The sequence below is a fragment of the Saccopteryx bilineata genome, chromosome 6, assembly GCF_036850765.1.
Source record: "Saccopteryx bilineata isolate mSacBil1 chromosome 6, mSacBil1_pri_phased_curated, whole genome shotgun sequence".
Lineage (NCBI taxonomy): Eukaryota > Metazoa > Chordata > Mammalia > Chiroptera > Emballonuridae > Saccopteryx > Saccopteryx bilineata.
Window position 1 is genome coordinate 119,883,803 of NC_089495.1, and position 15,114 is coordinate 119,898,916.

At 38.2% G+C, this 15,114-nt stretch overlaps 1 protein-coding gene across 4 annotated transcripts in view; it reads left to right on the forward strand.

The window, feature by feature from the left end:
- FREM2 (FRAS1 related extracellular matrix 2) overlaps positions 1 to 15,114 on the forward strand; it is a 255,480-nt gene that overhangs the window by 80,287 nt on the left and 160,079 nt on the right. For all 4 annotated transcript variants that reach the window (XM_066236956.1, XM_066236958.1, XM_066236955.1 and 1 more), the window contains exon 3: positions 12,607 to 12,753. In XM_066236956.1, coding sequence (XP_066093053.1) covers positions 12,607 to 12,753 — 147 coding nt within the window. The remainder of the gene's footprint in view (positions 1 to 12,606; positions 12,754 to 15,114) is intronic.

Genomic DNA, 15,114 nt, shown 5'->3' on the forward strand with positions numbered 1-15,114 from the left:
CAAGGTGGAAAGAGAAGGAAGTATCTATTTAGTAAATGTCCTGAGCTCCCACTGAGTTGAATTCCTTTTCACTGGATTCCTTATCTCTGTTCTTATACTTATCTGGAGGAACAACTCCCTCCATCTCCTTGAATGTCTAAATACCAGCCTGTACTTGAGGCCCCCATTGAAACCCTATCACTTCTATGAATGTTGCTTTGATCCCCCGGGGGTTAAAGTAATCCCTCACTCTTGTGAACGCCCACAGCTCATCATCAGGGCCTCTCTCCACAGCACTTGTCAATCTCTAGTTTATACACATTATCTGTGTACTTGGCCCATCGCCCCACAACAGAAGACCGACTCCTAGAGGCAGAAGGAAGTTATGTTGAACAGTCCAGCTGGCTTCACCTTAGCCCCAGCTGGTTTTCAATTAACTATAAAATTCACCTGACTGTAAGAACCAGAGGACAGGATACCAGAGCTCTCACAGATGCTCATAGAGAAAAATTCTGAAGCAAAACAAAATTTAAAAGATCATCTTAGCACAGGAATGGTGAGAAAGGAAATTCCTTACTTTAACTTGAATTCTTCATTCTCTCCACAATTAGTAACAACACTGATGGTAGTTGCTAACCACTATTCTTATCTTCTAAGAGAACAAAACTGCTCAAAAATCACATTATACAATTTTTACCAATAAATTAGGTAACATTGTTATCTTAATCTATTTTAATATAAGTATCTATTTCAATTGCTGATTTAAAGAATGATATACTGCTCTTAAAATAGCTATATATTTCATTTCCACTTCAGCTTCCAAGCTGAATGTTATTCTTAGCAAATGAATTTTAGAAAGCTATAATGTTCTATTGTTAACTAACTTTTCTTTAAGAAATAAATTCCTCAAAGCTAAATGGACACCCGGAAATTACTCTTCATCAAGCACATGTCAAAGTTGTCACAATGGTTTCATACTGAAGAAATATACTTTGTCTTCAGAGAAATCAGGCAGCCCTATGTTCTTAGGAAGAGCTAACTGAAGGTTGTGATTCTTGGCTGTTCTTAAAAAAAAAAAAATGAACTATTGCATTCCCACTGAAAAAGAAAATGAAGAAGCATACAGACTAGCTGGAACAGTTCGAAAGAGGTCTTTTCCTAAAAACCTTAATGGATTTAGTTGTCAGGGTTTGGGGACAAAGTATTTGGGAGTATGGTTATCAGCTGTCAGGCACCTGTTGCATGGACTTATGACACATGTTACAGACTTTAATTTGTTTGCAGTGGGACGTTGAGACTAGATTCTTATACATCAGAGATGACTTTAGAAAGGCAAAGAATCATACTAAAGTGAAAAAAAATTTTTTAAGTTGTGTAACTTCAAAATTTTACATTTGGTAAGCTGTAGCTATTGTTATTTCAAGTATATACATTGATTGTTACCATAGTTGAGATTTTAGAGGAGTGTACATGATATGTAATAAATGAATAAATAATGTGTCTTTCCATTCTTTAGATGAAATGCAAAGTTCAATCGATCAAGGTCAGTTTTAGTGAGAGTTACAAAATTCTATCTTAGTTCCTCAAATCCTCAATCACTCCTGCATAGTGAGTAGCATCTAAGATTTTATAAATTCTAAAACACAAATAGGGTTCATGGGTATATGACATTAGGTAGTATTTAATTCCATCCAGGCATTCACTAGTAAAACATCTACTTGAAAGTCTCTGATTTAGGGTGAATGCTAAGCATCCAAAAATAGTTACACTGGAGCAGTCCACTGTCTCACAAAGCAGTTTCTGGATATTGCCTCTGAATTGTATCTCAACTAAAAATTTCAAAGTGGCGGACATATGAAATCCTGGCAAACTTCTTTAGCTCTGTGCCACTTGAAACCCCTGATGAAACAGTAAACTGGCACCCTCATCCTTCCAGAACATAAGTACCAACTAGAAAATAAGATTATTAAATCTGTAAGTGGAGATGAAATTATCTATCCCCTAAAACTGTCTCTTACTTCGTAACAGGTAAAAAGGTAAAACGGGACATTAGTCACCAATGAGCCCTGGAAAGCGTCACTTAGACAAACACAAATTCTAGTAGTTTACATTTATTATAGTAATAACTATCCCAAGGAAAAAAAAGTATGCAAGACATTTTAGAAAGGGTGTTATTTGAAAAATTACATGGGAAAAAAAGACTTGAAAGATTTATTAATCTGGAGGACATTTATATCACCACAAAAATGAAGCACTACTGAATATCTTTCAACCAACACATCAGGATGTCTAATTCATTTAATATTAGGCATTTTTCTAACAGTAAGCCTGCACTCTGGATCATGTGTTACAATGGGAGGAGATAAAGTGGCAGACCAAAAGTAAACATATTTAGGATATGAGGTTATGGAAAGCACTGTGGGGAAAAATTAATCAGATTAGAGGAGCCAGATGGTTTGCTTTGGGGCTTGCTGTTGCATATAGTGCCCAGGGAAGAAGGCCTTGGGACTCAATATTCTTAAAGCATGTAATATCCAGAAGGGTGATAATGTCTGGAATATTCCAGGAAAGGGTTAGAATCAAATATTATAATTAGGACCTGGCCGGTTGGCTCAGTGGTAGAGCATACGCTCAGTGTGTGGAAGTCCCGGGTTCAATTCCCAGTCAGGGCACACAGAATTGCCCATCTGCTTCTCCACCTCTCCCCCTCTCACTTCTCTCTCTCTGTCTCTGTCTCTGTCTCTCTCTCTCTCTCTCTTTCTCCCCCTCCTGCAGCCATGGCTTAATTGGAGCGAGTTGGCCTGGGCACTGAAGATGGCTCCATGGCCTCCACCTCAGGTGCTAAAATAGCTCAGTTGCCAAGTAACAGAGCAACACCCCAGATGGGCAAAGCATCACCCCCTAGTGGGCTTGCTGGGTGGATCCTGGTCAGGGCACATGTGATAGTCTGTCTCTGCCTCCCCTCCTCTCACTGAATAAAATATATATATTATAATTTGCTAAAAATTTAGAGAAACTATATGCTTAGGGATCTCTTACTCTTGAATATAAGGAAAAGGAAATAAGAATAGAGAATACAAAATGATAAAATAAAATTTACTTTTTGAGTACAAAAGTTACTGAATAGGTTAGAAGTTATTAGTCACAAGTCAAATAAATCTGTAGTATGTGCTTTGTTTATGTAAGCCAAAACTGTTATGAAAAAGGAATAAAATAGGCAGGAGTTTCAAGGTAGCCACTTTACTGCTAAAATCATGCTTCATCCATAGGTTTCTTCATCCAGAAACAAGCACTCCTCCTTATGTCCTAAGGAACAACATAGGGCTTGGATACTAGAAAGATGAATTCAACCATTGCCTATCCTGGGCTGCTCAGACAGGAGCAGACACATGCTTGTAAATAAAAAAAATAAAAATAAAAAATGACAGTTGACGATGTGCAAGCCCACACAACAATAAACAAGAAAAACAATGTCCCTACAGAGTAGTGGCTATACTGGGTATTCTCTTTCATCATCAGTACGTGTCTATTGATAACTCAACATCGCTGATATATTGATTTTAAAATTTCTAGCAAAGATGAACATTCTTCCCTTTGTTCACTCACTATGTTTCCCCTTGTGCAGATTCTCTGTCTTCCGTTTTATTCAACTCTTGGTGTTTTTCTGCCTCATTTCCTCTTCTCTAAGTGTAGCTCTCTCCATGTAAACTCAGAAGCGAAGAAACGAGAATTAAAATTGGGCTTCTAGCTGTGTTTATTATTTGGGCTTTTTCCCCCCACCCTTTTTACAGAGGCTTAAAAGAAATTACTGATGTCTTTATTTAATAAACCTCACCTTTCTCTAAAATAATTGGTACAGATCAAAGGAAGTAGAGGATGTGTGCAAAAGTGATCAGCTGATAACCGCTTCTTCTTTTATTCACCTGGCAGAGCGCTTTCACATTAGAGAGATCACACACAAGGTTTCTTTTCCCTTGATAGGCAGCAGCTCCATTGTGGTAGAAAGGAGGGAGGAGAAAAGCTTTATCTTCAGAGCAGAATGGAATCAATGAAAAGAGCTGTTTGTTTGTTCTAAGGAACTGGAGTCAATATAGTGGAAGAGGGAGGCAGAGGGGATATTTGTTTTTCTTAAGTGGTTATAATTAAAGCCTTCTACCCAATGCTCAGTGAACCAGAAAAAAAGTTAATTTGTAAAGTTGTGTGTGTGTGTTTTTAACATCACAAGTGAACCCTGCATCCTTCCCCATAGGAAAACCTTGCTCTCCAGCGACATCTTGTGAGAGAAGAACATCTTCCTGCAACTTAGATACTTGATTATTTTATTTTGAAAAAAAAAAATTATTAACTTTATTTTATTGTGTTAGCATGGATTCAAGTGTCCCAGTTAATATAACACCCTCCCCCCTAACCCTGTGTCCCCCATTACACCCCTTTTGCCCCCTCCCCCTAACTCCTTTCCACCTTCCCTCTGGGATTTGCTGTCCTGTTACCTGTATCTATGTGTTATGTATATAAATTTCACTAATCCCTTCACTTTCTTTATTCCATCCCCTCATCCTGCTTCCCTCTGACAGCTGTCCTGCTCCCTGTGACACCGCCTCTGTCTCTATTCCTTTCCTCAGTTCACTTTGTTCATTAGATTCCTCAAATGAGTGAGGTCATATGATATTTTTCTTTCTCTGTCCGGCCTATTTTACTTAGCATGATAGTTTCCAAGTCCATCCATGTTGTCTCAAAAGGTAAGATTTCCTTCTTCCTCACAGCCTTGTAGTATTCCATTGTGTATCTGTACCACAGCTTTTTAATCCACTCATCCACTGATGGACACTTGGGCTGTTTCCAGATCTTTGCTATTGTGAACAATGCTGCCATAAACATGGGGGGTGCATTTCTCCTTTTCAATCAGTGATTTAGTGTTCATAGGATATATTTCTAAAAGTGGAATAGCTGGGTCAAAGGGCAGTTCCATTTCTAATTTTTTGAGGAATCTCCATACTGTTTTCCACAGTGGCTGCACCAGTCTGCATTCCCACCAGCAGTGCAAGAGGGTTCCCTTTTCTCCACATCCTCGCCAGCACTTATTCTGTGTTGTTTTGTTGATGAGCACCATTCTGACTGGTGTGAGGTGGTATCTCATTGTGGTTTTAATTTGCATTTCTCTAATGATTAGTGATGTTGAACTTTTTTCATATGCCTATTGGCCATCTATATGTCCTCTTTGTAGAAGTGTCTATTCATTTCTTTTGCCTATTTTTTTATTGGATTGTTTACCTTCCTGGAGTTGAGTTTAACAAGTTCTTTATAAATTTTGGTTATTAACCCCTTATCAGATATATTGGTAAATATGTTCTCCCATTGTGTGGGTTGTCTTTTTATTTTGTTCATGGTGTCTTTAGCTGTGCAAAAGCTCTTTAGTTTGATATAGTCCTGTTTGTTTATCTTCTCTTTTATTTCACTTGCCCATGGATATAAATTGGCAAAATATTGCTATGAGAGATATCAGAGAGTTTACTAACTATGTTTCCTTCCAAGATATTGATGGTTTTGTGACTTACATTTAAGTCTTTTATATATTTTGAGTTTATTTTTGTGAGTGGTGTAAGTCGGTGATCTAGTTTCATTTTTTTGGCATGTACCTGTCCAGTTTTCCCAAAACCATTTATTAAACAGATTGTCTTTACTCCATTGTATGCTCTTACTTCCTTTGTCAAATATCAATTGACCATAAAGGCATGGGTTTATTTCTGGTTCTCTGTTCTATTCCATTGATCTGTATGCGTGTTCTTATGCCAGTATCAAGCTGTTTTGATTACAATGGCCTTGTAATATAACTTGATATCAGGAAGTGTGATACCACCCACTTTATTCTTCATTTTCAAGATTGCTAAGGCTATTCATGTTCCTTTTTAGTTCCATATAAATTTTTTAAATACTTTGAAGTATGCCATTGGTATTTTAATAGAAATTGCATTGAATTTATAGATTGCTTTGGATAATATAGACATTTTAATAACATTTATTCTTCCTATCCTTGAGCACGGTATATGCTTCCACTTGTTTGTATCTTCCTTGATTTCTTTTTTCAATGTCTTGTAATTTTCTGAGTACAAGTCTTTTACCTCCTTGGTAAATTTACTTCTAAGTACTTTATTTTTTTTTGTTGCAATAATGATGGGTACGGTTTCCTGAATACTCTTTCAGACAGTTTATTGTTGGTATATAAAAATGCCACTGATTTTTGAATATTGATTTTATATCCTGCCACCTTGCCAAATTCATTTATCAGATCCAGTAGTTTTTTGACTGAGATTTTATGGTTTTCTTTGTACAGTATCATGTCATCAGCAACTAATGATAGTTTTACTTCTTTTCCATTTCAATGCCTTTTATTTCTTCTTCTTGTCTGATTGCTGTGGCTAGGATTTCCAGAACTATTTTGAGAAAGAGTGGTAAAAGGGGGCACCCCTGCCTAATTTCTGATCTTAAGGGGATTAATCTTAATTTTTGCCCATTGAGTATGATGTTGGCTGTGGGTTTGCCATAGATGGCCTTTATGATGTTGAGGTATGTTCCCTGTATTCCCACTTTGCTGAGAATTTTGATCATAAATCTATGCTGGATTTTATCAAATGCTTTTTCTGCATTTATTGATATAATCATGTGATTTTTATTATTCCTTTTGTTTATGTGATGAATCATATTTATTCATTTGCAAATGTTGTACCAGCTTTGCCTCTCTGGAATGAATCCCACTTGATCATGATGTATGTTTTTTTAATGTGTTTCTGAATCTGGTTTGCTAATATTTTGTTGAGAATTTTAGCATCTAAGTTCATCAGGGATATTGGCCTATAGTTTCTTTCTTTGTAGTGTCTTTACCTGGTTTTGGAATGAGGATAATGCTTGCCTCATAAAAAAAGCTGAAAAGTCTTCCCACCTCTTAATTTTTTTTGAAATAGCTTGAGAGAGATTGGTGTTAGTTCTTCTTAGAATGTTTGGTAATATTTACCTATGAAGTCCTCGATCCAGGATTTTTATTTGCTGAGAGTTTTTTGATAACTGTTTCAATTTCATTTGTTGTAATAGGTCTGTTTAGATTTTCTGATTCTTCCAGATTGAGTTTTGGAAGATTATATGTTTCTAGTAATTTATCCATTTCACCTTGGTTGTCCAATTTTTTGGCATATAGATCTTCATAGTACAGGTATTTTCTTACAGTTTTTTGTATTTCTGCAGTGTCTGTTGTTACTTCTTCACTTTCATTTCTAATTTTATTTATTTAAGTCCTTTCTCTTTTTTTCTTGATGAGTCTGGTTAAAGGCTTGTTTACGTTTTCAAAGAAGCAGCTCTTGGTTTCATTGATCTTCTGTATTGTTATTTTAGCCTCTATGCCATTTATATATGCTCTGATCTTTATTATTTCCTTCCTTCTACTTCCTCTGGGCTGTATTTGTTGTTCTTTTTCTAGTTCTTTTAGATGCAGGGTCAAGTTGTTTATTTGAGCTTTTTTTTTTTTTTGCTTCTTAACATATGCCTGTAAGGCTGTGAACTTCCCTCTCAGGACTGCTTTTGCTATGTCCCATTAATTCTGAGATATTGAATGTTCATTTTCATTTGTTTCAAGAAAATTTTTTATTTCTTTGTTGATCTAGTTGTTAACCCATTTGTTATTTAATAGCATGCTATTTAGCCTTCAAGTGTTTGAATATTTTTCAGTTTTTCTATTGTAAGTGATTTCTAGCTTCATGCCATTGTGATCTGAGAAGACGCTTGATATGATTTCAATCTTTTTAAATTTATTGAGGCTTGTTTCATGTCCTAATATGTGGTCTATGATACAGAATGTACCATGAGCACTTGAAAAGAATGTATATTCTGCTGCTGTGGGGTGAAAGGTTCTGAAGATATCAAATTCAGTTGATCTAGTGTGTCATTTAAGGCCACTGATTCTTTGTTAATTTTCTGCCTGAAGGATCTATCCATTGATGTTAGTGGGGTATTAAATCCCCCACTATTATAGTATTGCTGTCGATCTCACCCTTTATGTCCATCAAAGTCTGCTTTATATATTTAGGTGCTCCTATATTAGGTGCATAGATATTTATAATGGTTATCTCTTCCAGTTGGATTGCTCTATCATTATGTAGTGACCTTCTTTATCCCTTATTATAGCCTTTGTTTTAAAGTCTATTTTGTCAGGTATAAGTATCGCTACCCCTACTTGTTTTTTCATTTTCATTTGCATGAAATACTTTTTTCCATCCCTTCACTTTCAGTCTGCGTGTATCTTTTGTTCTGAGGTAGGTTTTTTGTAGACAGCAGGTGTACAAGTCCTATTTTTATTATCCATGCAGTTATCCTATGTCTTTTGATAGGAGAATTTAATCCATTTACATTTAAGATTATTATTTATATATACTTATTTATTGCTATTTTATTCTTTAAATCTACAATCCTCTTTCTCAATTTCTTTTTTTTTCCTTCTTTCTTTGCTCTTTTTACAGCTGGCCCCTTAAGTTGTCTTGCAATACTGGTTTGGTTGTAATGAATTCCTTGAGTTTTTCTTGTCTAGGAAGCTTTTTATTTCTCCTTCAATTTTAAATGATAGACTTGCTGGGTAAAGTAGTCTTGGTTGTAGGTTCTTGTTTTGCATTAAATTGAATATTTATTGCCAGTCTCTTCTGACCTCAAGTATTTCTGTTGAGAAGTCAGATGTCATCTTATGGGGGCTCTTCTGTAGGTAATTAACTATTTTTCTCTTGCAACTTTTAGTATTCTTTCTGTGTCTCTTAACTTTGGCATTTTAATTATGATGTGCCTTGATATAGGCCTCCTTGGATTACTCTTTAATGAGACTCTTTGTGCTTCTTGAACTTCTATGACTTTTTCCTTCATCAATTTAGGGAAGTTTTCAGCTATGATTTCTTTATACATGTTTTCCATTCCTTATTCATTCTCTTCTTCTTCAGGAACCCCTATGATACGGATGTGGTTTCTCTTCATGTTGTCATAGAGGTCTCTTAGCTTTTCCTCAGTCTTTTTGTGCCTCATTTTCCTGCTCTACTTCTGTGCTTATGTTTATCTTGTCTTCTAAATCGCTGATTCAATCGTCTGCTTCATCCAGCCTGCTATTGATTCCTTTTAGTGCAATCTTCATTTCTAATATTGTATTTGTCATTTCTACCTGGTTCTTTTTTATGATTTCAATGGTATTTTTGATGCTTGCTGTCTCTTTATTTAGGTGCTCATTATGTCCATCCATTGTTGCTCTAAGATCTTTGAGCATCCTACAAATCATTATTTTAAACTCTGCATCTGTAAGTTTGGTTACTTCCATTTTATTTATTTCTTTTTCTGGGGATTTCTCCTGTTGATTCATTTGGGTCACATTTTTTTTTGTCTGCCCATTTTGTCTATGTATTAGGTAGCACTGTCTGACTTTGAAATTTTGTGGTGTCTTTATGAGGAAGATGGGCTCGGTGGTACTGCCCTCCAAGCCACCTGTTTTTCTTGTTCTAGGAATGCTTCTTGAGGGTACTATTTTCCCTCTTGTTGTATGTGGGTATTGAATGCAGTTGGTCTTTTTGTGAGTATGGTATTCCTTCAGGCTGGCTGGCTCTAAGGATCAACATTGATTGTGTGTATTACATATTGTGCCCTTTTGGGCATATTTATTCTCCACATTGTCTGGTGCCTCCTTTGGACAAACTGCTTGTGTAGCTAACTGAGTCTAGGGTTGGTGCTGTCTGCCATCCACTACTTGCTATTTTGGTTCTGGATCTTCTTGGGTTGACATCAACTGTTGTTTGTAACCCACTTTGGGCTACCTGTGTATAGCTACTGCTCTGTTTGCTGTTTGTGTCTGTGTTTTCTGTACCTGAGTAGTGTGGGAGTGGCCAACCTGTGTATAAGGATCAGCTTCCTCCTGCTTAGAGATTACAGCAGCTCTGTAAAAACCCCAAGCTCTGTAAGATTTGCCTCTACTTTTCACCTGCTCTTGCCACTGCCTGATCTTCCCATAGAGTCTTCTGTAGAAAGACCATACTGTTGGCTCAGACAAACCAACCCCTCTACTAGTTGCAAGCTTGTTGTGTTAGGGTTTGGGAATACAGCGTTAGTGGGACCCCCTATTTCAGGGGTGTTTTGGTCAGGGGTTCAGTATGGGTACTGTGGCCCCTACTCCAGAGCCTAATCCCTTAGCCACTGCTTGATACTCAAATTTTTTTTTGTCTCCAACAAGGTGAGCAGCAGGTTCAGATAGTGTGTGGCCAACAGTACCCTCTGCAGAAGTCTTACAGCTGGTGAAACCCTAGTCTCAGGGAGGAAGACTGAGAGAGTCCTCTCCTGTGGCTGACTCTCCCCCCCCCCCAGAAAGTGTCTAAGCCCCTCAACCCGATCCAACAATAGACTTACAGGGACCCACACTTTAAATGTCCATGTTCCAGGACTCTTTCCCTTCCCCCTGTTGAGTCTAGTCCAGCAGGGCAGGATATCCAGCACCTAGGCCAGCTGACTGTGAAGCTCCACTCTATCCAATGTACATGAGCCACTGTGCCAGTGCTGATCACAGAGAGCGGAATTTGCGTCAGCTTGGCCAGGTGTAAGGAGCCCTTCCTTAAGATACCATTCTATCAAAAGTTGTTAGGTCCTGAACCAATGCTCTCTGTGGCTGGCCACTAGATATGCCAGTCCTGGACCCTCCCTGGCAAGAATTCAGCACAGAGCAGTGGAAGACACTGCCTATGACTGGCCCTCAGCAACCATCTTGCAGCTACAAACAAACCAGAGTTTGTGGCTGCCTCTTCTGGGCCCAAGTGCTCATGGGAATACCAAGCTGCACACCTAAACTGGCTTTTATCCATACTAGGCCTGGGGGAAGTTCCACTTAAAAGGCCAAGTTCCCTGAGTCCAGCCTCCTGCAGCCTCTGTCTGCTGTCTGCTTGTTGGGCTCAATGCTGAAAATACCTCTAATAGAGTCTAGAACAGTGGTAATCAACCTGTTCCCTACTGCCCACTAGTGGGTTTCCAGCTTTCATGGTGGGCAGTAGCGGAGCAACCAAAGTGTAAATTAAAAAAATAGATTTAACTATAGAAAGTTGTTTTATAAAGATTTATTCTGCCAAACTTAGCGAAAATTCTATATAAAGTAATTGATAAGTAATTATTATTATATGCTTTAACTTGCTGTAGCTCAGCTTTTTAAATTTTATAAAGTAAAGTTACTTATCTACTTTATAAATCATCATTACTGTGGAACCAGGGGGCGGTTAGAAAATTTTACTACTAACAGAGATACAAAGTGGGTGGTAGGTATAAAAAGGTTGCCTACCTCTGGTTTAGAGCTTAGGGCAATTCAGGAATTAGGAAGGGTGGTGAGTGTGGCTCCACTCCTTGGCCCCAAGTATCAGGTATCAGTCTGTCCAAACTTTTTTTCACAGATCGCTATAGGGGGTGGGCCCAGGAGTCTGGAGGGGATGGCCTCTGATACTAAGAGGTCTGGTCTTCCCACAGTCCAGACAAGTTTCTACTGAGTCTCCTGTGAGGGGGAATTAGACTCAGGAGTGTGTGAGGGAAAACTCCAGCCTCAACACAAGAAAACTGAGTCACTAATATGCCCCCTGCTTCCTGGCTTCTTAGAACAATCCTGTCTCCATGACTAGGGCAGGAGAGACTGCCGAAGGTGGAGCAGTTGCTTCTCCCCAGGCTGATGCTGCTGAGAGGGGATTGCTCCACCCAAGAAAGATGGCAATTGCAATATTGGAGAATGATTCAGCACAGGGGTTCTGGTGGCCGTCCCCCACAGTGTCTCTCCCTGGACCTCCAACTCCACATTCCCCTCACACAACTCTAGTCCTCTCAGCTCTCCCTCCACTCAAGCCCTGGGTAAGTGGCTGAGAACAATATTTTCTGCACAGGCCTTTTAAGTCAAATCCTAGGTCTCCAAGAGCTCCATCTCTTTCTCGCAGACAGAAACCTTGGCTCTTTTCACCTCCAAATGCTATGTGGGCACCTCTTCTAGGCTCTGGGGCTCTAGGCTGGGGATCCGGGCCTGAAGTTGAGGACCTTCCCCTCTCAGGGCGACCCTCCCTGCAGTTAGAGTCCCTCCAGACCCTCAGGCACTGCTCACTCCTGGGAGCGAGCGGGGCAGCCCTTTCTACATCTCCACCCTTTGTACCAGTCTCAGTGTGGCTTCTTCTGTGATCCTTGGTTACAGATTCCTGTTCGTTTAGTCCAAAATTGGTTTTTCAAGATGATTGTTCTTAAATTAAGTTATAAACCAATTTGGTCCTGGGAGGTGGCAGTTGGAACATCCACCTACTCCATTGCCATTTCGAAATCCTCAAGTCACTACCGATACTTGATTTTATGATTAAACTATGTTGCTTTCTTCCACCCCTTGACAATTTCTCCTCCTAAAGAGCAAGGGATTTTGTGAAGAATTACATCAGCTACTGCATTTCTGTATAACACTAAGCTGTATTCCCATATACATATTCTAGAGTGTGTATCAAATCAAGCAGCTACTGTGATTCTTAATGTTGCATCATTAAAGTCGTCTGTGGAATTTTTTAAGGTCATTCACTCAAATTAAGCAACAAGTTGATGCTTTAAATTTTTGTTTTCTAGGTGGAAACAAGTTAACCAAGCAGCATTTTCACTTGAATTGGGCATGGATCTCCTTTGAAAAGGAATATTACCTGATCAACGAGGACTCCAAATTTCTAGATGTCGTTCTTAAACGTAGAGGTTACTTAGGAGAAACTTCATTTATAAGTAAGTTTAATTACCAGTTCTCTCACAAAGTCTCAGTTTTCTAACAAAAGTTCATAATTTTATAATGATTAAAAATGTATTTAGTTTACTGCTCTAATTTTAAAGCTTAAGGAGATGTTGACATTTAAATGTCCTTTAACTGCTAAAAAAATTCCAAAAGTTTCATGTCAAGGCTAAATCATCGAGACAAAAGTCTATAAAAATAGAAAATGTGAACCAAAATATACACCTCTTCAAAGCTACATATGATCTTTCTCTGATATAAAATAACTACAAAACTGGCAGTAATCACCCATAAGTGAAAAATTTTTAAATGTCACTAGATCATAAATAGGTTTAGGCAATTATATAATTTTTCCATAAGATAAATGTCTGCATAAATAGAACATATGTGAAGGCTGCTTTAACAATAAACTATTCAATAACCTATTAAGCATTGATATGTAATTCACTATTTGTTTGTTGCATTTGAATGCTCTTATAGGTCACTAAAGCTTTAAGAACCTCAACACTGCATAAAAGCACTACATAGAAGATACATGTTGAACTTTTCTTTAGAACCAACAGTAAGGTGTTAAATACTAATTGTATTCTGCTGCCTTATATTTTTAAATAAAACTAAGACTCAAAAGCAAATGTATAAAACCTTTTTTAAAACTCCAGTTCAAGCTCACATTCAATTTCATATAAGTGTAAAATAGATATTTTTACCAATAAATATATTGGTAATCTTATTCAGCAATATAATTGGCACAAAATATTTGGTATATTAATAAAAGATGATAGCACCCCAAGCAATTAATATTATTTTTGGTACCATATGTTTTATAGACATCTAGACTGATAGAATTTTTATAAAATAAAAGAGCTTTTTTTAAGTGAAAGGAAGGGAGATAAAGACAGACTGCCACATGTGCCCCAACCAGGATCCACCAGGCAACCCCAGTTTAAGGCCTATGCTCAAATCAAGCGAGCATCCTCAGTGCTTGGGGCCAACTCTCAAACCAATCGAGCCCCTGGCTGTGAGAGGGGAAGAGGGACAAAAGGGGGAGACAGAGAGAGAAAGAAGCAGATGGTCACTTCTCCTGTGTGCCCTGACTGGGATCAAACCTGGTATGTCCACAGGCCAGACCAACACTCCATCCACTGAGCCAACTGGCCAGGGCCTAAAAGAGCTGTTATTGAGTGAAAGTATTGACTTAGGTAGGAATCTAAAAAAATGTTGACAAAATAAAAGGTGTAACCATGTTTATGTCTTCAAAATGATGTTTTGAAATTTTCCTGGTCCATAAAATTCAGACACTTCAAGCAGATCCCCATCAACACACACACACACATACACGCACACACACACACAAGCACACACACACATATACACGCGCGCGTGCACACACATGAGCACACACATACACCCATCTTTGCCACAGTCACAACTCTCACCTGCTCCCATAATTTCCCCCCATGTTTGCTAGATAATAATGATCCATGATTTTAGAAATACTCTTTGTCTTTTAACTCTGGAAGAGGGTTTTTTACTCTACACGCTGCTGATCTTGTAAGGTGACTCTGACTCTAGGTGGGGTTAGTCCACTGTGGACCTGTATCTCTTCCAAGGCTGTCATGTACACATGCTGTGTTTAACCTTCTAGAGCAGAATGAATGACCTGTTGCACTCTCTTTTAGAAGTATTTTCACTCTGGACACATACACATGCTCTGCAAATCAGGAATATGACCTGTCTTACTTCCAGTCATTGAGAGATCAGCCTTTACTGTGCTTTGTGCTTGAAAGTAAGTCATAGGGAAACAAATCACTAAAAAACAGAGTGCCTTCACCATCCTTAAAGATGCCTTCACTTATTTGCATTTTACCCAGATTTCCACTCCTGTTGAGTATATTTATTATTCACTCACAAGTAGCCCACTGGTAGCAATGGGAAAGTTAGTAGCTGAAAAAATGTTTTTAAACGATTTTTTCATTCCATTGCTTTTTTTTAAGCTGAACATTAAAATGTCAGACAAGAGCTCTGTTTTCTCATTAAGTTATTTTTCTAATGTACTTATTTTCTACATGTGGAGACCAGCACCAGCGATTCTGAAAAGGTTCTATTGACCTGCTTGGTTAACTTCACATGTTACTCAGTAACCTGGGGAGACAAGACTTCTGTGTGTGGCCCACACCCATCAGTCATGGAAGATAGTAACAGAATTCATGCGAGGGCTGGGAATGGAAGTCACATTAAAGTGAAAGGTAGCCTCCTAGGAGTTCTACAATGAAGAGGTTTCATGTTTCTGTTCTGTGACCTCCACTTTCATTTACAGACTTTTCAAATTAGATAGTTTTCATTATAGCTAAAAGCAG